The 26342-nt window shown below is 26.9% G+C and overlaps 1 protein-coding gene across 1 annotated transcript in view; it reads right to left on the bottom strand.

The window, feature by feature from the left end:
• The window catches only part of LOC132949759 (neurexin 1), a 272000-nt gene that overhangs the window by 64273 nt on the left and 181385 nt on the right, over positions 1-26342 (bottom strand). The window contains exon 4 of the mRNA XM_061020821.1: positions 24512-24674. Within this exon, the coding sequence (XP_060876804.1) occupies positions 24512-24674 (163 nt within the window). The remainder of the gene's footprint in view (positions 1-24511; positions 24675-26342) is intronic.

Genomic DNA, 26342 nt, shown 5'->3' on the forward strand with positions numbered 1-26342 from the left:
TAATGTCAAAGCCAGTTTTCTATAATTCTATTTTGTCCCGTCGCGAATAGACGTACCCGATAATAATATTATAATATTACACTAAACGGTTGTATTACCTATACAGAGGACAGCTGCAGTCGGGCGTATGACAATAGCGTCGCGTACTATAGACAACTTTCAGACATAATTAGTATGCACACATTATATTATTATTTATTATTACCTATGTATAGATCTTATTCGTCGTGATACACCATAATATTGTGTTGGATAGTTTTCCGTAGATCGGTTAGATCTGATTTATGTACGATTGAGGGAACTGCGGTAACTATAATACATTGAGATAAATCATAACCAAAGTACCTCATACAAAAAAATATACTGGGAACGAAAACGGCATGTTATATTATTATTAGGTATATGTTAATTTTTAAATCAAATCCCAATGTTTGTCGACACAAGGGGGAGATCACCCCATTTCACAAACAAGCATCCACCTCGGTAGATGCGCGTACGCCGTCAAAGACTTTTCGTTTTGTTCATGTCACCCCTTCCGATTTTTCAACACAACACACGTCAACTACGAAATGAGCATTTTACTTGAGATGAATAATAAAATATAGGTAGGTACACCTACCTATATTATATAGGGGAATGTATTATTTGTGTTGTTATTATTATTGCTGCTGTTGATGTTTGTAGCATCGTTATTACTATCGTTACATTTTGGTAGAAGAGGCTGGTTGTACAAACGCACTTCAGTCGCATACAGACCAGACACAGAAGTACCTACCGCTTAAATGGAGAGCATATACCGTGAAAATGCCATCGGTTGAACGAGGCTTAAAAGACTTAATTTAGTCATCAGTAACTACCGTCAAATTAATACTTGCACAAATATCACGTAACGTTGACCGACCGAAAAGACTGATTTCCAATCGTTTCGCAAACAAATTTGTACTGAATACCTAATAATATATTAACAATATGCTGTATATATATAGCTTTCTAAATTGTATGCGACAACATTTCAAACAATTTTGATTTTTAATTCATACATTTAGTACGGTTGACAAATGAGCAGTTTAAAGTAAAATATATCATATTTATAAAAAATTAAATGATATACAAGTATTATGCAGACGACACATATAAAATTACTGTTATTATAATGTAAAACTTAGCCATACATGCAAAACGTAATCTTTTACTGTATGAATATATTATCGTAATATCATAATCCAAACTAACGTTAAGTCATTTTTTTTTTAAATTTCATCTGAATTATATGAGACAGTTGTCGACAATCTCTAATGATGATAGAAAATTTCTAAAATGTTCCATAGAATACTAATATATTTTATTAAATTTGAATATAGCTATTTTTTTTTTTCTTTTATAGGTATAATTAAAGATTTAAGAACAGTGGCGTAAGCAGGGGGAGAGGTTAGGGGTTATATCCTCCCCCCCCATTGTCTTTTTTTCCGACCTACAGAAAACCACTTATTCGTTATTACAGCTGTTTAGAGTCATTCATTTGTATTAATTTAAATTTTATTCGTTAAGTCAACACGCTTGAAATTTAATACGATGCTCCTAATTTACTTACAATGGCAGTTGAAAAATATTAAAAGTACAGTCACAATTTTCTTTTATAAGCATTTAGTTCGAATTTTGACAAATAACGTAAAAATCACGAAAATGTGCAAATTATTTTGAGTTAAAAATTCATAAAAAATTTATATTTTTAAATCTAAGATTTGAAACTTTAATACAAGATTCCTTATAAGTTTGTCTACCTTTATCAAAAAAAAAAACCAGAAAGTCAAATTACACTTTTATGAGTGTTTGAAGTTCAAATTTTTACATCATTTGATATTTACTTGATTTCTTATGATGAAGTAGCGATTTTCTTATGTTGTTGTAATTCAATAACGAATTACTGTAGAGACTTAAACTTAAACCATGTGTTTATTTTACCAATTCCTATACTTGATAAAATTTTCAAAATATTTTATTCGTTTTGAGCTGTTTACAGAAAATTTTAATTTTTAATTTTTTGTTTTATATATATTAATACATATTTATTTGTTTGGTCAAAATGTGTAAAAATATAATACACGGGTCCTAATATATTTTTACAATTATTGTATAGCTGTTGAAAAATATTAAAAATACATAATATGCACAATTTTTTTTATAAATATTTAAAGTTTTAATTTCTACAAAATTTGAAAAACGGGTAAGTGGATGTTGCTCTGTTGTAGGTTACAAGTGGGTTAATGTATAATGGATTGTATTAAACTTGAATTCAATGATAAAATATTATTTTAAAGAAAAGAGGCTCTAAGCGAAGACGGTTTGTCGGTTTGTCAGTCTGGATATTTTATATTGTTATTATTTATTATAGCCTGTAAGTTGAATTAATATTACTAAAATGATTTTGTAGTTAAAAATGTATATATATTAAGAATAACAATATAAATGTAATATAAAATATCTTAAGCTGCCGAATTGTTTCTGCTCAAAGCTGTTTTTTGCACACTTGATATATATTATTGAATTCAAAATTAACACCGTATGTATTGCAGTCACCCACTTGTAGCCCACTGTACAACAGAGCAACTTCCACATACCCGCTTTTTTTGTTAATTCAAAAAAAAAAAAAAATGTTATCTCCTCCCATTTAAAATTTCTGGGCACGTCACTGTTTAAGAAACTAGTTTTATGTTTAATTAAAAAATACTGAAAATACTTGACAAATTTAATAAAACAAATCAATTTTTTAATTTCTATATTATTCAAACATTGCGCATTGAATGATCATCTTGGAAACGGTTTCGAAAAATATTATACCAAAATATCATATCACACAAATATTCACCAGTGAGAGAGCTGACTGCCAATTATTTTTAATTTGGTAATATTTTAAAGTACACCATAAGCAACACGTATATTTATACCAAAATAAAAACAAAATGTGACGATGTCATGGACATTCTGGTTTTGTTTCGGTTAACTATGTCAATTCCAAATTTATATTCTCCAGTCGTAAAACTCATTTTCTTCAATGATAAAGTAGTAAACTTAAAGAGTTACTTTTTAATAATCAGCGATCACATAAAGAGATCAAGATTACCAAAGACTGTAATAAATATAATGCATTTTCTCGCTTTCGTGCATTATGTAAAGTGGAATCTAAAAGATGCCGTTCTCTTTATATACAAAAAGTTCAGACCAACCTTACCTCGGACCCTAAATCTTTTCGACGTTACATCAAAGACCTGAAAACTGATTGTGGAATACCTGGTACAATGGAGTTTGAGGATAAATCTTTAACTGAAGGATATGATATGTCTAACCTTTTTGAACATTTTTTTAGCCCAGCTTATCCTACAAACTATTTAAATATAAACTACAATTTCTATATTATGATGAAAATTATTTCAGGTATATTTTACCAAATATCAACCATTTATTAAGTGACAGCTGGGGGTGTTTTTTCAAACCGTAGCTCTCTACATTAAGATTCGTGTTCTGGGCCAGATGATATCATCATTATTCTATTGAATATTGATAATGTGATGATAAAATTATTGAGGAAGAAAATAATTTTAAATAGGTTATATAAATGCCACATGGCACATCTTGATGCGTTCTTATCATAGTTTTGGTATAGGTACATATATATATTTAGTACAAATTTATTTTACTTAGTTATTTGAGGATTAATAAATATATATATTTACCAATTTTATGTAAATCATTGGATTTTGTGTTTGCAATTTTGATTTTTTATTTTTGAAGCCAAAATTTAAACTTTAAATATTAAGGTCACGCTCATACAATTTTTTTGAACAGCTGAAATGTTAAGTAGGTAGGTATATATTACTATATGTTTGTTGATAAAATTAAATTTGCTTTGTAGTTTGTATGGATTACGGATTCCCACTGTATTTAAGTATTTTTGAAAGGGTACTTAACAAAATAATCAAAATATATAATAACACTTTTATGGATCACAACTAATACGAATGCTATAATACAAGCTGGCTCCATATTTTGATACTAGGTCAAGGTAAAGTAAATGTTATGACATTTAAATTTTATTTTTTGATATGCCTACAACTATAATATTTTCTATAACTAGTACATTGCCAAATTGTACATAGTTATTATTTACATCAAAGTCCATCTTTTGGTATATAATTCTAGCTCATCAGAGATAAAACAAAATGCATATATTCCGTCCCACGAGAGAAGTAGACCGTTTCGCGCATGTAAACTGACGGCAGCGGCCATTCCGTGGCTCCGTTTTCCCCACTATGTGACAGTCGGCACGCACGCACGCATAGTATATACGCACTCGCAACCACCTTGCACGTCTCGTTTTCGACGACGACGCACGAAGGTGGCGCTCGGGCTGGTAAAGTGGTGGGAATGCGCGAAATAAGACGAGTTTTGGTCGCCGTTCGGTCTACTTCTCTCGTGGGATGAAGTATAGTATAAGAGCCACATAATATATCGACAAAAAAAAAATTGCAGTAGGACCCAGACTTAAAATTATAATAATATTATAATCACACGACCAAGAAGGTGTTTTCCAGTTTAGACTTTTAATATTAATAAACTAATTCCGAAAACATTCTTGGTAAATTATTTTCAACAATGGAGCATGACATTATAATAATATAATAATATGAACGCTGATAAATCCAATATGAAGTTTCTGAGTTACTTACGTTTTAATATGATTTAGAGTTCTCAGTGATTCAATGCAATTGGAATTTAATATATTTTACAGGTGCATGCGAACAAACTTCAAAGGTGGAACAATTTAATTAGTGAAATAATAATGCTGCAAATAATTTCTAAAGATTGTTCTTCCATATCAAAAGTTCATAGTTTCGTTAATAAATTTAGAATAAAATATTTAGTACATTGTAAAGTGACTTCATAATTAAAATGCTACATTGACATATTACTTTCCCCCTTATTGTATTGAATGATTAATATAATAAAATAAATATAACTAACAAAAAATCATGCACAAAAATACTATTTAAAATAGTTTGAGCCACACATCTTGCATGTTTCATACTTTCATTTTTCTTTTTGAATTCCTAAAAATACATTAAAATGATGATGCAACAAGAAAGCATGTTATGATATATACTATAAATATAGAATGTATGTTCTATGAAATTACATTTTAGCTAAATAGATATTTTTTTAAATTTAATATCACTTCCATGATTTTTAACATAGTCGTATTTATACTTTTTAAAATTGTGTATATTTTTTTAAACGAACTAACTAATTATTAATTTAGAGTTGAGTTATTTTTAGTTATTTACATTGACCGAATATTTAGATTTTTTTTAGTGATGACTTGACTTAAATCGTCAGTGTCAATCACAGACTGGTTAGTGTTCAGCATGTACTATTTCCTTATTCAAAGACTATCCGATTATGTATTTTGATAAGTCATATTGTTAGTCAAAATTAGTAAAATTCCATTTGAATTGATGATTATAATTTTATTTTAATGTTTTTATTAATATCAAGAAATGATAATCTAATATTTTTGCCACCGCAATTACTTTAGAATTTTTTGAATTATTTCCTATTTACACTGGTTAACAAGTAATTGTATTTTATCAATAATGGTTATATTACATCACTAGCGTACCAAAAAATATGTATATTATGTATATGCGTATTATACAAAAATATTTTAATATTTAAATTATTAAGAAATTGCATTATGCTATAAATAATTTAACTGTATACATAATTAAAAGATCTGTAGTAATAATGATATATATTTTACAAATATTAAAATAGGTATTGTTGAATTATCCACAAACTGCATACAAATAAAAACCATTTTAGAAATACAAAATGTATTGATATTAATAATTAATTAGACTAAAAACAACTACAGTAAAAATATTTTTTATGTCAAAATCAATCATTTATAGCAATAAACGTATATTTGTGTATTGGTACCTGTATACTGATACCACAGTAGATTTTAAAATCTACCTATTTTACAATTTTGTAAATTGTCTACATAAATATTTCACATTAGTAACTTTACCCTGATCAACTTTGGTGAAATATTCAGTAATAAATATTAACATATTAATATTATTAGCTAACCATTTAAACATTTAGATCCCATGAATTTTAATATTTAAAAAAGCATTAAAATAACTGAATTTATAAGCCATAAAACTTTGGTAATATTTTTTTATGTAAATATTGTAGTAGGTACTTAACGAATACCTATATATATATGCACACTGCACACATATTATATAATATATAGTATATAAAATATAAGGATATACCTATACAGAATGATCACAAATGTAATAATATATTATTACGTAAAAGATGATTGTATAATTCATACAATTATCATTGGGGAGTCACTATTTTATTTTAACATAATATACATTAGAAGGAATTATAGCCATAAATTTAAAATTCTAGATAATCATTATAGTTTTTATGCAAATGGCTTTATCGGGTTGTTATTGAAAAACTCAATACAGTATTATTATATTGTTAATTGTTATTCATCATTGTTTTAATGTAAGTTCTTTAGAAAATTCCACAATACAAACAGCCAACCACTCAACATTGAGGTGTTTATGTTCTCATTAAGAGGATTTCAAAGTCTTCTCGCAGGATTTTATAATATAATACAAAAATATGATATTTCTTTGAATACTGATGATATAATTTAAAACATAATAAATAGGTAATTAATAACAACAATGCACAGAAAATTATGAATATAATTTATATAAATACTAATCTTCAACTTGAATGAAAAAAACGATAGTAATGTAATAATATTAAAAGAGGAAAATCTAGAATTTCACGTTTTTCAAAATAAAATACGACTATTCTACAAAAAAGTCTATTTTTTAATTATATATTCGTCTTGCAGAACTGATGACTGATTAATTTAAGCCATAGTACATAATATAAACCCATAACATGTAACACGTATTTACAATTTACATATTATATTATATATATATATATATATATATGAAGGAAAAAGAAAATAATAGCTGGTACCTAAATAATAATTAAATACCAGTAATTAATAACCATACCTAATAATATTAATAATTATGTAAGTTAACACAGCTGAATTATTAATTAGGGAATAAAATCATATTTTATAAATTCATATTAAGATTTTGTATGCTCAGCGTTTTTAGTCTTTCAGGTTTTATTGAAGGATTTTGTACTTTGAATGTCATTTCCCCAATCTCAACTGGGGGTCGGTATCGATTCCCATTCGAAAATAATGTACTTTCATCTCCCATGTCCAGTTCAAATTCCATTTAATGTGTTCCATTTTTTCGGTTAACGTTAAACCCTGTGGGTAATTTTTTTTTTTTAGGGGGGGTGAGGGGTTCTTGTAGTCTCGTATTTAAGCCAGGTCCAAAGTTTCCGTCATTCCTTATTAGACGTGGATTTTAGAGAAAATTTTGCGTTGTCGAGGTCAATGGCTGTTTTTCAGTGTATTTTTTGGATTTTAGTCTTTGACAAGATGTGAAAGCTAAGAAAAAATAAATAATTTGCAATAAGCGATAAGAGATACCTACATTTTTTTCACTGTGTAATTTAGAGCACCTCGGCGTAGTGTCTGCATATTATGTTGGACAACATCAGTGTAAATTCTGGCGGATAAAGCTTAAATAACTTTTTGGCTGCCTGCTTAGGCTGTTAGGCCTGTGATTAACATAACCTTCTAGAAACTAATGGCCTCCTTCATGTACAATGTAAAGTAACCTTTAAAAAGTGAATAATGTTCGTAATATATAATTTCTCAGACGAATTTTCATTAATACGTTGGGTTATTATAATATAGAGCTGTATGAAAATATTTTTTGCACAAAATAATTTTAGATACTTTTAGGTAGGTATATTGAGTTTAAATAAACAGATGTAATATGCAAGTTAAGAAAAATCCTAACTGAAGATGATTTAATTATAATAATGCGATAGTGAACCTTTTACGTAAGTACTTATTTTTTATATTGATGCAATTATAATGTGTTTTTACAATGATATAATATTTTATAAGTTTCTTGTTATGTGTTGTTTGATATTCACCTGTAATTGGAATTTAATTTTAATACAATATAAATATTATTAAACTACAACGACAGTAGTCAGTGGATGTAATTTGTAATACTCCACACTTAATTGGGTTCTGGATTCAAATTCTATATTTTATGAGTACCTATGTAAACATTTAGTGGGAAATATATCAAATTAAGCACATTATATGTATATTATTTTGACAGCATTATTATTAATTAATAATAATAATCATAATTTTGATATAAATAATATACCAATTTATAATAAAACAATTATTAAAACGGTTATTTGTTTAGCTCATTTGTAAAATAACTTAACTAATTATGTAAAATATCTAAAATTTTTTTTTTTTTTTAACTGTACATAAAAATGAACAAAGTAGGTAACAGTTATGCTTTAATTATGCCGAGTGTACCTCGTATTTAAGTAAGTTGCTTATGTGTTTAATTGGAATTAAATTATTGTTACGAAAATGATACTGAACCAACATTCAGCCTACAATACTAAGTATATAATATTATATGATATATTTATTAATTTTATTATATTGCTATTCGAGAAGGTAATTTATTTTACCATAAGTATTATTGATTTCAGTATGAACTACTTAGAACTTTATGTGACTTGATGAGGAATCATGTATTAATTGTCCAAGCTGAAGCTGTATAAATTTAACATATTATAAACTTCTTACTACAAAATAATTTGTGAATTATAAATATTTGGTGAACATTTCAAGTATTAACAGTTATTTGTTAACAACAAAATAAGAAAATCTTATGTTGAGAAATTGATATTTTAAGCGTGAATATCTAATTTCGTAAATTTTAAACTTCAGATGCTTGTATAAAATATTTTTTGGATTGCCCAAAACTTTATTTTTAATTCCAGTAAGAACCACTTCTTACGATTATTGTATTAAATGTTCAAGGTTTTTTTACCGAGTAAACTGCAATTTATAGAAAAAAAGTTAAAAAATGTCATATATCTTAGTTATAGTTCAAAAAGAATTGAAACATTTGTTTAAATTTTATTATGTTTAAGAAATGCTAGTACAAAAATTTGAAAAATATTTAAAGTAGTTACTGTTATTCTTTATAGAGTTACACTAAAAAAACAAAATCGATTTTGTCAACTGGTTTTGCGTAAAAATTTTTGTTTTCCTTAATTTTTTTTTTTTGGTTTACTTGTTTATGTGCTGGGAATATTTAATTTTGAATTCCCAAAAGTATCAAATTTGATCTAATTTACTACCAAAAACCACTATCAAATTTAAAATCCAAGCATTTATTCTACATAAAAAAAACACACATCACCGTAAAATCAATACATTCATAACTCAGAATCTATAATATACAATTTATTAAAAATAGTGGTATTATGTATCGTTCTAGAAATATGTAAATCCAAATCATTGAAATCCTAACAGTGATTAGGTTTATCATCACAGAGTGACTATATATTTTAGGTATATAATTATGTCACTATAATTATTGTTCTGGATGGCTTGGCTTTATACCTAAGCTCGACTAACATTAGTGTTTCTTGACGGTATGTGAAGTTAGTACCAATTAATTTATAATTCGACAGTTTATGTTGGATATATTTACTTTAAGTGTATTATAATGTAATTATATGAATGCAATCTTTGACATTGATTGCATATATCTGTATTAAAATGTGCTATGGCAGTAACGGTTTATATTATACCGCGACCACTTCAACTTTGGACGTAGAACAAAATAAATATAAATTATATTTGAAAGATCTTTATTATGGAATAACTTAATAACGATGCATAGTTCATACTTATCATGATTATTAGCAAAAATAAATTCTAATCTATATTATTAAATAATAGTTTATACATAATGCAAAATGTAATTAATAAATTGTTTGATTTTTTAGAATATATTCCTATTATTATAACATAAGAATATGAAGTTGAATCTAAGAATGGACCTAATATTATTATTCTATACAGCAAATCGAGTAAAATAAAAAAATGTGTATTAGGTATCTATCATTATATTTATATTTGTATTATGGAGTATATAAATAAATTCAAAACTTCTTTCAACATAAAGCTGAAAATAATTTTCAACAAGCAGTTGTAATTATGTATAAAACATTTCATGGACTTTTTAAAATATCTAACTAGAATTCACTAATTAACTATAGGTATTGAACAAGCCCAACAAACAGACATCAATGGTCTATAACACAGATCAGAATTACGTTTAAATTATTAATAATATTATACAATATTAATTTAACAATTTATTCATCAAAAATAAAAAGATGTACTATACCTATATAGCATACTTTACGTCTGCGTAGTACAATACACAGAAATACAATCGTTACCATTTTTAATAACAAATGCATTGTTATTTTTTTAATGATAAATGATGAAAATTAATTTGTCGTAAATATAATAAATACCTACAGAAAATGGTGTAAATTAATCACAGCTTTACTATATTAATGTGTTTTAATTTTATAACTGTACAATATGTATTTGAAATAATCATTTTTGCAAAAATCACATAATATTTTAGTGAAAAAAATTATTTTACTGAAAGATTTCAATTAAAATAATGTTTGAATTCAATGACTGTTAAACATTTTTTTAAATATTTATCTATATTACCTATATAAAATAAACAAATAATATGTTTGTTATTTCACATTTAATGCAGATAGTATGTACATTATTGTATCAAGCAAAGGTATAATGGCCGATCAAAAATCACTATACCTTTGTATTTGCTTCTGGCAAGACAAAACAAATAACGGTTTAGACTCTGACAAATGACAAGATCAAATTTACCCTTATAATGTTCACAAGTAATATATGAAGCTATTTTATTATTTTTGAGGTTTTGAAGACGTCTTTAACACTAGTGTCCAGTCGAGGTCAAACTTTCAGAGCTGATAAAACAATGTCAAGAACCTTTATCGCAAAATAGTGGTAAAATGTTAAAAAAAAATCGTGTGGTAACAATAATGGCAAGTGTGTAAAAATAGTAACAAAAAAAAAAGGAATAAAATAAAAAAGAATCCTCTACGGACCAATCGATAATATCAATTTGTCTTTGTTATACAAAGCACGACATTTAATCGGGAACTTCGTTTATCTTGTATAATTTTGGACAGCGTCCCATATAAAAAAAACATTGCACTAATGTATTATAAAACACACCTGCTTATTATATCGATTCAGTAATCTAAGCTACAAGTTGAACGTAAAGGCATACTACAAATTTCGTCGATTTAATGAGACAATCAGAAAAGGTCTACGGAAAGGTCCAAAAACAATATAATGACAATCCAATGTAATTTCCGCAGTAAAAAGAATCAATAGACGACGACCTAAATCTATTGTATTATGTATAAATCAATGTACAGCAATAGTTTATAAAGTTACATTGTTAAAGTAATGCTATAGCATAATATAGAGTGTCTTTCTTTTGAATAAAAATCTATTTCGTGATATTTATATACCGTGTATAGAGTATACGTAACCGGTAATGTATTTAGGCGATTCATAGAACTCCCAGTCATATTATGGACATCAGAAATGTTTTACTAGTGTTTTCATTTACACTTGCACTCTCTACCTATTGGCAATTCCAAGACATTTTCTAAAGAATTTATAGGTGAGTCGTAAAAACCAATGTGTTTAGAATACTGCAATATACTTTTTCTTATTTATTTATAATATTATTATTACTTACATTTTCTACTACAGTTCAAAAGCACTAACGAAAAAGAAAAAAAAAACAAATCATTGTGTATATTATTGAATACAACAGACTATATACTATTATATGTCTTACGTTTAACGTTGTCATACTTTTTACCACAATATTATCCGTTGTATGTATTATCCATTTAATGTACGACGTTCGATGAAATTTCTATCCATTGAGTGCGTTTTAATGTTTTTCATTGGACATTTTAGCGTTTTATAAAATACTTGGAAACTTAATGGAATGATGGATTTTTTTTTTACTCTTTATTCCCACTTTGTAGCTTACCGGTACTATATTAATAAATGTAGATTGTATCTTTTAAACTTTTTAATTGGTTTCAACTGCAAATAATATTAATTTATAGTCTTATCTCAACATTTGAAACCAACCGATCATTTCATTGTTTTATGGTTAAGTTTTGCATTCTGAGCGGAGCGATAAATATATCTATCGCAATGATATGTATGTTTTTTTTTATTTTGTGTGTCTGTCATCAGTTTTTGTTTAAATAAAAATACTTCGATTTTCTATTTCAGCATATTTTCTGGTAGGAAAGTGAATCTAGTTGGTACTTTGGGGGAGTCAAAATTAAGTGGATGTTGCTCTGCTGCACAGTAGGTTACAAGTGGGTCACTGTAATGAGTGGTGTTAAATTTGAATTCAATGATATAATATCATTGTATAAGAAAATCGATTCTGAGCGAAAACTGTCAGTCAGCCTATGATATTACCAAGTATATTTGATCATATTATTGTGAATAAAGTAATTTATATAATATATATTATAACCTATTTACGTAGAGTCTTGTTTTAAAATTTTCTATCCTTAGCTATAAAAGTTGAACTACAAAATAATTATTGAACTTTAACATTGATACATTTTGTCAAAATTTAAACTTTAAAGGCTTATAAAAAAAAATTGTGTCCATGTATTTTTTTTTTTTTCAACTGCTATTGTAACAATACCTATATCAGGAGCCTTGTATTCAATTTTCACGCTTTTTTACCCAACAAATAAAATTGTATTGATAATTATAGTTTTTCTATTTAAAAACTGACAATGTCCGTAAACAGTTCAAAAAGATTCAAATTATTTTCAAAATTTTATCGTGTATAGAAAATGCTAATATAAAAATTCAGTAAAATTTTCAAATATCTACAGTCATACGTTTTTCAATTACAGAAAAATAAGAAAATCGTTACATGAGAAATCGAGTGAATATCAAATGTTGTAAAAATATGAATTTCAAACGCTCGTAAAAATTTAATTTGACTTTTTTGTAGACATTTTTTTTTTGATACAGGACAAACGTGTAGACAAACTTATGGACAATCTTGTATTACATTTTCAAATCTTAGATTTAAAAAGAAAAATTCATATGAATTATCAACTCAATAATTTGCTAATTTTCGTGATTTTTCAGTATTTTTTCATGATTTAAACTTTAAATGCTTATAAATAAAAACGGTGACTAAGGATTTTTAATTTTTTTCATCTACCTTTGAAACAATAACCTAGGATTCTATTAAATTTTCAAGCTTTTTTAACCAACAAATAAAATTTTATTGATATTTATAGAAAAAAAAACTAAAACAATTGGAAACTGAAAATGTCCGTAAACAACCCAAAATAAGTCAAAATATTTGGAAAATGTTATGGTGTATAGAAAATGCTAATATAAACATTCAGTCAAAATTGCATGTACCTACGGCCATTTGTTTTAGAGTTGCACCAAAAACCAAAATCGATTTTATCAAAAACACTTTGCATACAATTTCCCGTTTTTCCTTAATTTTTCTTTTGTTTTTCACGTCGCGTTTGAAAACTACTGAGGATTTTTTATTTTTGATCCTCCAAAGTACAAACTAGATTCACTTTCCTATCAGGAAAGTTACTGTTGAAGAAAACCGAAGCATTTTTACCGTACTAAAAGGTGATGACAGACACAAAAATAAAAAAATTAAAAAAATTATAAAATTGATTATAAAATCAATACATTCATCGCTTCGCTTAGAATCTAAAATACTAATAAAATTGGAAACTGAAAATATTTCTAAGCACTTCAAAAGAAATATTTTTAAAATGTTATCGTGTATAGAAAAATAAATATAAACAACCTGTGAAAATGTCATGTATATACGTTCATTTGTTTTAGAATTACACCAAAAACCAAAATCGATTTTCTCAAAAACAGATTTTGCGTAAAAATTCCCGTTTTTCCTTAAATTTTCTTTTTTTTTTTTTACGGAGATTTTGAAAACTACTGGGAATTTTTACTTTTGACCCCCCAAAGTACCAACTAGATTCACTTTCCTATCAAAAAAGATACTGTTGAAGAAAATCCAAGTACTTTTACTGTCCTAAAAGGTGATGACAGACAAAAAATAAAAAAAAAAACACACATCATTGTAAAATCAATACATTCATCGTTCCACTCTGAATCTAAAAACTCTAAGTAATTTTTAAAGTTGGTCAAAATCAAGGAAATTTGTAAATAATTTTCTTTTTAAAAATGTATAAAATATAGATGGATAGAGGTCCTTTACTCAGATTCGTATTTTATATAGGTTCAATGATATAATATAACTGAATTAAAATTTAAATCATCCATCACAGTGACCAATACAGTACACGACACCTAATGTAAATCAGGCCCACTTTCCCACCTTTTTAAACAGCAATAATGTATTTCAAGATGAAAATGTTGTGTTGGGAACAGGGACTGGAACCGAACCTAAAAGAACCGGTTCTGGAACCAGAACCAAAACATTTATTTTAATAAATAAAGCACCAGAACTGAACAGGAATTTTAAATTAAATAGGTTCTTTTAGGTTCAAAAATAAAATAGTTTTATTTATCATCATTTAATGGTATTACCGTTTTGTGTATAAACTATGTATGATTATATGAGTTTTTTAATATTTCTCATATTATTAATTAAACCCGCATTTCGGATAGGTATTTAAAATTATTATTTTCGGTACCTAAATTATCTTTAACCGGTACCGAAATTATTTGGAACCGATACCTTTATTTTTTTATTTAAACAAGAACCAATTTGGGACAGTAATTTTATTCATGGAGAACCAGTACCGGAACCAATACCGATTAAATTCAAAAGGTTCCAGACTCTGGTATTTTTGTTATACGTTTTAAAAACTACGTACTAAATGAAAATTATAGATACTTAAGTACCTTTAAACCTTTTTTTGTGGCTTCGACGGCTCTGCCGGAACTGCTTGTAGATAGGTACCCATTGGAAATTACTTAGCAATGGGGTATTGATACGATTCTTTTTTTTGTATGCACTGATTCATTATTATTTATCGCTTTCGAATGTATGCACTGTACTAATACCCTACGTGAACAAACGTTCGTGTGCCCTGTTTGGTTGTTTGATCATTAATATTAAATACATAAAAATAAGATAACACTGTCTCGTTTTGAAATCTTAGATGAGTTTGCACTCAAGTGGAATTCTCAATTCGGAGTATCAGTTATACTATTTGTTTTTTTGTTTTATTTCTTTTTATCTCAGTAGATAACTACATATGAATTGTACTAAACACACAACTGTTAAATTCATGTATATATCGTTAATGGTCTGGAATACACTGGGACAGAGAATACATTTTGCTTATGCAATTTAAACACAAGACAAACAGTGAGCATTATTATGAAAAGTGTTTTTATTCGATTTTATTATTACATTTTGTTGATTAATATTTCGAAAAATATTATATGGGTGCAGTTTTGTGGATTTGGTTTACTAAAATAATAAAGCTTGTGTAATTATAATTTTCTTAAGGTGGTAAGTCATGATATAAATTTCGTAAAACTTAGAGTTGGATTATTCTTATAATTAACTAACTAAGTACTAATGTAAGAGGTTGATTTAAAATATATATTTTATTTTTTGAAATTTAATTTATTTTATTGAAATAATATTTTTTTACATTATATGAAAAGGATACATATTATACGCATTGCTATTTATGATGATTTTATTCATATTCCAGATAAAATTTGTCTAATTATTTATAAAGTATTAAAAATTAACTGTTGCTTTAATAATGGAAAACAAATTGTAGCCAGGTCATGTTTGATGTTTTATGAATGCTTAAAAATTACATTCAACCGTTGATATAATGAACTACGCATAAAGTCAGTTTAAATTTGAATAAGTAATTATAACGTTGTTTAATACAGGCGATGCATGTAAATACACGTCTTTATAATTATATTATAGATATTTGCATTATAATATGTGAATATGTGAATCATCGGTTTAAATGGATTGTTCTAAATCGTTGGAAGTTTACTTGACTTATTAGTGATTATTTATTGTGTAAGTACAATATTTATGGTATATATACGTCATACGATTTACATAATGTACAAATACACACCGACACACATATATTATTTTTCATAATAGATCGTAGACAGTAAAATTCATCGTATTTAAATAAAAAACTAATTTAGGTGGTAAGTACATATACTTGCTTTATTAATATAGTATTAATATAGGTAATAATATATATGTTTTATAATGCAAGGTAGTATTCATATAATGAATAATGGTAACTTGAAATAGTCACATTTATGTTGCAAAATCTGATTTATTTATTTTGATAACTGTTTCTACTCTAAATATGATTTGATATTTAAATAATTCCATAGAACTAGGTAGGAAAAAAATGTATGTACCTATTTGGTATTATGTTTATAATAGAATTTGAATTCTTCTTCAAACGAAATAAATTACGTATAGTCTGTGAATATTAAAGATTCATTAAATATTTATATTCGTTAATAGTAAAAATATAATATTATTGAATAAATTGAAGTATAATACACATTAAAGGAGGTTATTTAATATGAACAATTTAGTAAAATATACTAAATAATATCACTAACATGTAGAATTCTCTCTTGTTTTAATTGTAATTAATTAATAAAATAATTGATTTTAATATTTATGGTGACAAAATCATTTGATATTTACTTAATCATTTTCACTAATAAGACCATATTTTTCAACATTTAATAATGATTTTATGAACATTAAAAAATGTTAAAATAAAAATAGTTATCACGTTCATAAAATAGGATCCTTATTGCATTGTGTAACTATACCACAAAAATACATTAGGGAATTTAAAGTAGAGAACTTAATCCGTGGTGTGGTTGAGACCCTTTAAAACAGACGAGTTTTTGTATATAAAACAATGCTCATTTCAAGAAGAATTAGCTAAATTCGTGTTTGGAATGAGATTGTACATTCGATGGTATTAACAATGCTGGAAAAAACAACACTTTGTTGGTTTTAAGTTCAATGCGAAAAATTCAAGTTTGATGTGAATAATATTAGGGGAGAAAGGAGGTGGACTAAATAATACATTTAACTCTCGAAAATATAATCGTCTCGACACCATTTATAACAGTCATATAATTTAAGATTTATTCATTTTAAAAACTTTTAATTGCATAAAGTTGTATGGTTTTTATAACTTCGATAGTTCTCCCTCATATATTTTTTATTTAAGGGTCCAACTTTTAAGTAACGATCAATATAATACACTATTTAAGTAAAAATACAAAAAGGAAATTATTTTTTTGTTAAATAATGTTACATGTCAGATTCATGATAAAGTAGGAAATCGAAATAACTATAATTAAAAAATTGGGAAATAAAGACAGTAACCCCTTTGCTGTACAGACTGTAATGTATATGTCTAGTATACCTTGTAATCGAGTAAGTCACTTTTTGAAGTACCTACTATATTATACTATTACAAATTAGGTACATTACGTGTATACTGTAGTGTGTTAAATTATAATTCAATGAACAACCATTGCATATAAAAACGATTTTAAGCGTCAGCCTATATAATACTCATTATATTATGATATATTTATACGACTATATTAAAGTAATTAATATTTTCTGAAAACGGAGCATTTAAAAATGTATACAGTTGTATGTGTGTATAGAGTTTAATAAAATACGTTAACAGTTTGAAGGAGGTACCGATGAATACAATTTCTGAATTACAAACAAAATAACTAAAATGTTATTTTTTGTTTAAATATCTAATTTCATCTAAATTTAAACTTCAAGTGTACTAATATATACTTTTTTGTTTTTTCATTTTTTGGTTTCAGTATGAACTACTTATAAGGAACTTCGTATTAAATGTTTAAGCCTTTGCTATAATAATTGAACATTTTATAGATTTTTAAATTTTAAGTGGTTATACTTACATTATTGCATAAAATATAGATAAATTGAATTAAATAATTTGGCATTGGTGTTTATTTAAAATAGGTGTGTGACATTTTTTGTTTCTATACCTAGTTAAAAATAAAATTAAAATGTATTAATTCATATTTGTCACATACTCAATGTCAAGGCTAAATGTGTGCTAGATATTTGACGTAAGTACGAAAATAATATTTCTGGCCCCAAATGTAATTTTATTACGGATACAAAAGAATTATTTCTATAATTTATGTTTATTTAAATAAATTGAGTAAAATTCATATTGTGTAGTATTGTAAAGTATAAGGCCAAAAAATATAGGACGAATGTGACATTTTTATTATTTATTATTATTACTATTATTATAGTCTTATAGTCATTTTTTTTGTTGATACCTAATCAAATGTTCACGACTATAGTTTATAATTTTATCTTAAGATATTTTCGTTTTTGTTATTCAAATATTATCAATTCCCTTGGCTATAAAAATAATGGTGCATAGTTGGATATGTTTTTATTGTTTTTCTAAACACTCTTAAAAATAATATCACAAATAGTTGCTCAGAATAATAATAAAAAAAAATCACTTTCCTATGGGTCATAAAAATACCCGGGAAAACTTTAACTGTCAACACTTCGATATAGCCTGAAAAACAATAATAAGTTTCTTATACAGCAATTAATTTGATGATGGTAATTAAATGACAAAACAACTGAAAGAAAATCATTGCCGAATTATTATTATAATTTAATTAAAGTACTTATATGCACTTTCAAATTGTTTGAAAACAATATCTTTAAAAATATTTTATATTCAATTCACAGAATAAAAATGTTAAGTTATCAAAATTCAAGATTTTATCGTGTTACACAATTTTTTTTTTTTTGTATCAGTTAATATTTTTGTTCGTATAACCTAAATTCATGTATATAATTTTACTATTTTAAACAAACAAAAAACTTGTTTAAATTAAATTTGAAATTTATGTTCAGTTGTTTGAGATAAAATACCATGGTACTATTTTAAAATTACGTCACAATACAAAGAAAACATTATAATGACCTAAGTTTTAGAGTTGCAATAGTGAACAATTTTTATTATATTACAGGAAATATTTTTTTGCAATAGTTATTTTAGCAGCCAATGTTCTCTTTTGTCTAGTATGAACAACTGTTCTGTGTGAATTATTCAATAAAATATTATATTTTCTTTCTAACTGTAATTTATTAATTTTTCCAACACCCAATTGAACGTGAAATTCATACTTAAAAATATCATTACCACGTAACAGAATCTAAAATTATCGAACATATATTTTATTCAATCGGATAATGAAATTAAGGATTTGAATAATGTAATGGATTTTCATATAATATAGTATATATATAATTTGCAAGATTGATACAAGATTTTCACCAAAATTTAGACACTGTAGAATATCGATATGAATATAATTCATGACAATAGTATATTATAACGTGTATTTAATGTTTATTTACAACATTTAGCAGGCAGTCAGTTTTACATTAGCGATATAATAAATTCGGTAATAATACGCATTCATATTTTACAATATATCAATTATCAGTGGCCAAGGATAAGAAACAAAATACAATGATTAAAACATGAATAATCTATATGAGCACCTGCAAATTCAAATTTAATCGTCAATATATGATATTTATTTGATTTAACTCGATGAACAATGAAATTAATCAATAACACGATGATTTTATATGCGATGACAGTTTTACGTCAACCAACGAGTATAATGTCAAAACAATAATAATCAATTACCATACAATAATATTATATTCATATAATTTGACCGTGCCAATGAAGTTATACTTTTCGCACAATTAATCTGTTCAACGTTATCTTTGCTATAGTATAATACTAATAATTATATATTTTTTTTTATAAAATTGTTAATTTATCACATCATTATTATTAATTAACTTAGTATTGTTTTTGTTTATATTTAATCATTTTAATAAAAATATATTGTTACGTATGTGTTTAATGTACTGTAAAGCACAAATACTGAATTATTATAAATACTACAACGAATTTAAAAGAAAAAGACATGTACAGTGTATATTATCACGATCGGTCCTACTTTAATCAAAGTATGTTATCGTAGTTTGTGATATACAATCGCCACCACCGTTGTCTAAATACTTAAACCTAACCTATAATCTGGTTGCTTTTGTCTCTCGACCCGCCAAATTTTCACCCTATACAATTATACCGTTGTTGGCCACAACAATGTAATAATCCCAATAATAACGCTAAAGGTTTAGTGGAGGTGGTATATTATGATCTATATGAATATTACTTAAAATGTATGTCACACGACTATTTTCCTAAAGTTTTACTCGAATTTACCACCCGAACCTATACAATTTAATCGGTAGTACTTTCCACACTACACACATTATTTTTCAATACATGAAATAAATTCTAAATAGCTGAGCGTTGTGGAGGTGTATGAAGTACACAAGAAACAACATTTCTACAAAGAAAGTGTTAGTAATATTAATAGTTGTATAATATTATGCGTCCTAATTTTAGGAGCTGTCTAGCCATTAGGCAATCCTTGAAAAACAAATGGCGTGTTTCGTTGGCCCATAGGTAATATATGAAGAATTATTCAAGAACTTTTTCAATAATATGGAACAGTATTGTGCAACACTTATATACACTAGTGGTCGGTAACGAAAAAAACAGTTGGTCATAAATCGAAATCTGCATCCGACATTTTATCACACTACAAAACGTTATAAAATATTTACGCGTCTTTGGAAGGTGACGCTAAGATGGTTTGTAACCATAGTGAACCTGGTATCACAGACACAGAAAAAACGGACTGCGTTGACTGTTAGGTAGATCAATAAAAAATATCATGGCTCATCCGAGATTACCACGGTTGCTTAGTAAGAATGACCATGAGCTTTCATAGAACCTCACTACAGGATTCCCAGAGGAACGGGTTTGGAGATTTTTGATGTAGTCACCAATAATTGTATTGGTGAAATTTACCAAGACACTACACCCAATTCTAGTAAGCACTGTCGAGGAGACCACCAATCATAATATTGTTTACAATACTTGTGGCGAACCGGTAATTGTGTAACTGTTCATCGTTACTCTTATGAAACGGTTGTCTTGGGGTTTTTTCTCCGCGACCACCTCCTCATCTATTTCTCAATTGTACCATTTGCCGTTTTTTTTTTTGCATTTTTCACGTCCATAGAGCTTAAATATTATACTGAACAGTGTAACGTAATTCCAATCACTGTTTTTTATCCATAGACCATAGTTTTATCGTGGTCGTTCACATATGTACATATATTCAAGTGCCGGGTGGTGGCTAAGCGAGTCTTGAACACCTCAATTTCGACGAGTGAGGATTATGGGCCTGACGACGAGTTGAGGTAGGATGGACAAACTTACTTTTTATTCACAATATATCTGTAGAAATATAAATTTTTATTTGCATCTGTAATCATTATTATGAGGTTCATATTGCTAATTTGTTCTCTTGGTTTATGTTGATATTGTTTTTTTTCGATCTTCTCAAATATTGCAACATTTGGTATTTGTTATGTTGAACATTTATACAAAATTTGAATATTGTTACGAAATATCAAGTCGATTGGTCCAGATTGTCACATCTGGTGATTTTATTTTCTCCCTAAAAGCAGTTTTTTAATTTACTTTATAATTTATACTGTGTCAATGTATCATTTGATGCAGATATTTTTACTGAAATTATAAATCTTAGCTCTGTCATGCTTATTTATAAGTCAGGTGATGTAGTTGACGTATCGAATCATCATCCAATTTCTATTATAAATCACTGAGTCTATTATCTTGAGTAACATTCAACCTTCAGTTAATAGCAAACAGCGTGACGAGTAGCAAGGCTTCCGTCCCGAACGTTAGACACTGACATGCAATAATATGCCTTTCACTAAATACGTAATGGATGCGTTTTCAGAAAATGTCCAGGTTGATGTAATCTATTTAAACTTTCCAAAAGCCTCCGATCAGATAAATCAAACAGCCCTACAAAATGTTTCGATTCAACCTGACTTCGGTGAGCAGTTATAAGCTTAGTTTCGTTCGTACTTATCAAATAGAAAACCATTTTTAAAAGTTAATATAATAAAAGCTTCGGCATTCAATGGTTCTTTCTGGAATTTCACAATGGGGTTGCCTCTTTTTCTTACTTTTTTCATTGATTATAAACGGTGTAAAAGATGTACTAGAAGCAAATGTTCGATGTTTGCATGACTTAAAATACTTTTTGTAAGAATCAATAATCGTCGATTGTCAATGGCTAAAATAATATTATCATAATGTAGTGAATATATTTGGGATTCGACAACGGGGACATACCTTGATATTTGTAAATTCAGCTCTATTTGATTTTGTAGATCTCATTCACTATTATTATTTTATCATAATGTCAGTGAAACTATGCTTAAACATGCAGCTAATTTGGTTTAGGTTTACTGGGCATATATTGAAAATATATCACTTTCAGCATGATCATATCCTTGTTCTTTTATCTCTGAAGTTGTCCTCGATATCTAACGAAGAAGTGCAAAGCTGATTTGGGTTTTAAGCAAGTTACTATCAAAATAAATAGTTTATCTGACCCTCCTTCACTGGATAGTATTTAATGCTCCTTCTTTTTTTACATAAAACATATCCTTTATCTTTTATTCTTTTCACTGCATCAGTATGCACCAAGACATCATACAATTATGTTTGGACATAAGGAGGATGTGGACTGTATAAATGTTTGGTTAAAGCAGTATAAATATATACTAAACCATTTTTTAAATATATATTGTTATGATTAAAACAATATGGGGGGGGGGGGGGGAATTGCATACTAACAGTTTATAGTAATCATAATACAAATTAAACACTAATATTTACATGTAGGTGGATATAGATTTATATACAACTTACTTCTAAAGTTTCAGCCCAGGGCCAAAATTGTCATTCAAAAACACACCAGTTAAAAATAACAGTCAAAGATTGTTATCATTTGAATACTATATAATACTTCTGTAGCTACATAATAAAATATTTTCAAAATAGATTTAAAAGCACAATCGTGAACGAGGCGTTTTGGTTCGAGCAAAAATTATTGGCGTTATTTAAAATATTAGAGAATTATTGTGACTACACGCCATTATGTGTTTTTATTAAAAATAAAATAATATCAACATTTCAAATAACTCCAGACAAACAATCCGTGATCCGATGGACCAAAAATATGGCATGACAAATCTGAAGATGCGTAGATCGCTAGTGTATTATCAACAACCGAAGGAATTCGTTGGAATATTTGTCTTGGATAAAGAAATAGAGAAGATGTGGACTTCATAAAACTATGATTATATATTATATTATATTATACTGAACTGTTTTATAAATTTATATATATCCAATATTGGAAGATGGTTACCCAATCTCGATGGGTAGTAATCGGAAAACTGAACGACGTACTATATAGTTTGGTTGATCGACGATAACGGCAAGACTACACTAAATATACGAACCGTAAAATATTAAATAATATATATATATATATATATACATTAGTGTTGACAGCGGCAAACAGGATGAACAGTACGACAGACGTCGAAGCATGAAAGGATTAAAATATACGTCGGCAGTGACAGTGGAAAACAGTACATGTAATAATATGTACGACGGACATTAATGGTGACAACAGGAACACCAAACGACACGATTGTTATTTTATTCAAAAAATCTCGAAGCACAATATTTGAATGCACAAATACACTTGCAATCAATGTAAATCCAAAAATAATTTTAAAAAAAACGTACGTAGGACAAAGGCGGTGGATGGTACCGCATCCACACAACCACGCTATTGATACCCTGCCATATTACAATGTTTGAAATAAAATATAATAATTTTAAAATACAAATTGTTGTTTACATTTTATCCCAGGTTCGTAATAATAATTAAATATAGAAAACTATTAGATATTTCGGAAGGTAGTTTTATTTTTAGATTTGTTGATTTGGAAAAAAATACAGATGACTAATAAAATATAAAATACATAGGTAATATAATGCCATAACACGTATTTGAAATATAACTGAAAATCAAGTTAATTTGATACTGAGTTTATTTAAAAAAAAAAATCAAAACATATCACGAACTTAACGATTTACATAGTAGATTGCAATGACAAAAACAATATATATCTATATCATATAGCCATAGAGGCTCATTAGAATTACTTTCTCGTCAGCATTTCAAGTGACGCTTAGAAATTCCGTTTACTCGACAATAATAAGTATGAACACGTACCTATCTCGCAGTATGCCCCTTCAAAATTTTTATCGCGACATTGACATTTTGGCCCATCGTCTGTAGATATGCAAATTCCACCATGTTGACAAGGGTCGTGTTTTTCACAGGCATCTGAATTACCTCCACCACGATGATGTCCATTAATTCCTCCATTGGTAACCTGTAACAATGTAATTATTTTTGATAAAACCAGTTGTGGAATGCCGAGAAAATTAAACTAAATAACCATATAATTATAGATTATTTAAAAACGAACATGTCTTCTCTATTACCATCCTTTTCCCTCCATTGACTCTGCCATCATACGAATCATTATCACATCTTAGTACAAATTTAAAATTAACTTAATAATATTCAACATTAAAAAAGTGTGATAAACAGATATAACTGTTCCACATAAACTGTTTTACAAATTAAATGCAATAATAAATCATTGCGCTTGAAAAACAATTTACATATGTAGTTCTATGTTTTAAATACCGAGTGAAGTCTTATTACATATTAAATATTTGCATGATGGTACATAATATTATGTTTTACAGTTGTTTTTGTTTTGTACACTTTTAATAAGAATTTATATTTATTATCAGAACAATTACCTACTTGATAAAAGTTTAAGATACAATTTTTTTTCAATACCCCGGAAAATATTATATAGTCATACAAAAAAATGGATACAACCATTTAATTATGTATACAAAATAATACGCAATTAGAAAATCAATAGCAAAAGCTAATTCATTGACAACTCTATTACTATTTTAGTCAAAACTATTATTGTTTTAATTTAAAAAACAATAATTTGCATTAATGAATATAAATAGTTACCTATTCTGATTGTTGTATTTTTTATAACACAAAATTATTTCATTTTTGTTTTGCTTTAAATTAAAACTTAGTGTTTAAAAATATTTTGTTATACGCTTTGAATGAAAATAGATACAATTAATTTTCTTCACTTTTTGTTTTGTTATTTTTTTCTTTTAAACGGCTAATTTTAAGGTAAGCCGGTAATTTCTTACAGTCAATAATTTTATATAACATTGTAAATGTGGTTACAAAAAAATATTGTGTACTGTGTAGTATAATCGTGTGCTATATTTATATACTAGTAAATATTAATCAAATTATATATATATATTATGTATATAGAAAAGATAAGAAACATATAGAAGAAAAAAATTATGACTGATAAGTATTATGATTTCGTTTATAAATTTATAATATGACCTAGATCTATTTGGGTTGAAGTAATGTTTCACTTTATTATTAAATAAAATTTGTATTTTTTGAGTTTTGTAAATTATATAATACCTTAGGATTATTGTCATTTATATTTAGTTTACAATTTAATCTTTTGGTTATGTAAAAAAAAAATATTATCATGCGATAATAATTATGGCAATCGTTTATTACAGATTAATAATTATTATAACTTAAATACGATTATTTTATAATATTACCATAGTTTGGGAAAAGAGTAATCATAGATGTCATTAAATTGGTTGGATGATTACGAAATTACTGCTGTTTCATTTAAAAATTGAAAAACTAAAATAGTAACCATAATATTAAATTTCTATGCAAATGTTACATTAAATAAGAGACACCATAGAAACATTATATGACATACATATGACGGTAGGTACATATTATGATGTACATCGTACGTTATAATATAATATTGTACAGGTATATAGTATTATATTATGCATGGGCAGTAAATAAGAATGTAAAATGTATTTGCATTTTGCTCCGTTACACATACTTTTCAAAATGATAATATGTTCAAAATGTTCATATTATATACGTTTTGCTATACACAACC

Source organism: Metopolophium dirhodum, chromosome 1 (genome assembly GCF_019925205.1).
Source record: "Metopolophium dirhodum isolate CAU chromosome 1, ASM1992520v1, whole genome shotgun sequence".
Taxonomy (NCBI): Eukaryota; Metazoa; Arthropoda; class Insecta; order Hemiptera; family Aphididae; genus Metopolophium; species Metopolophium dirhodum.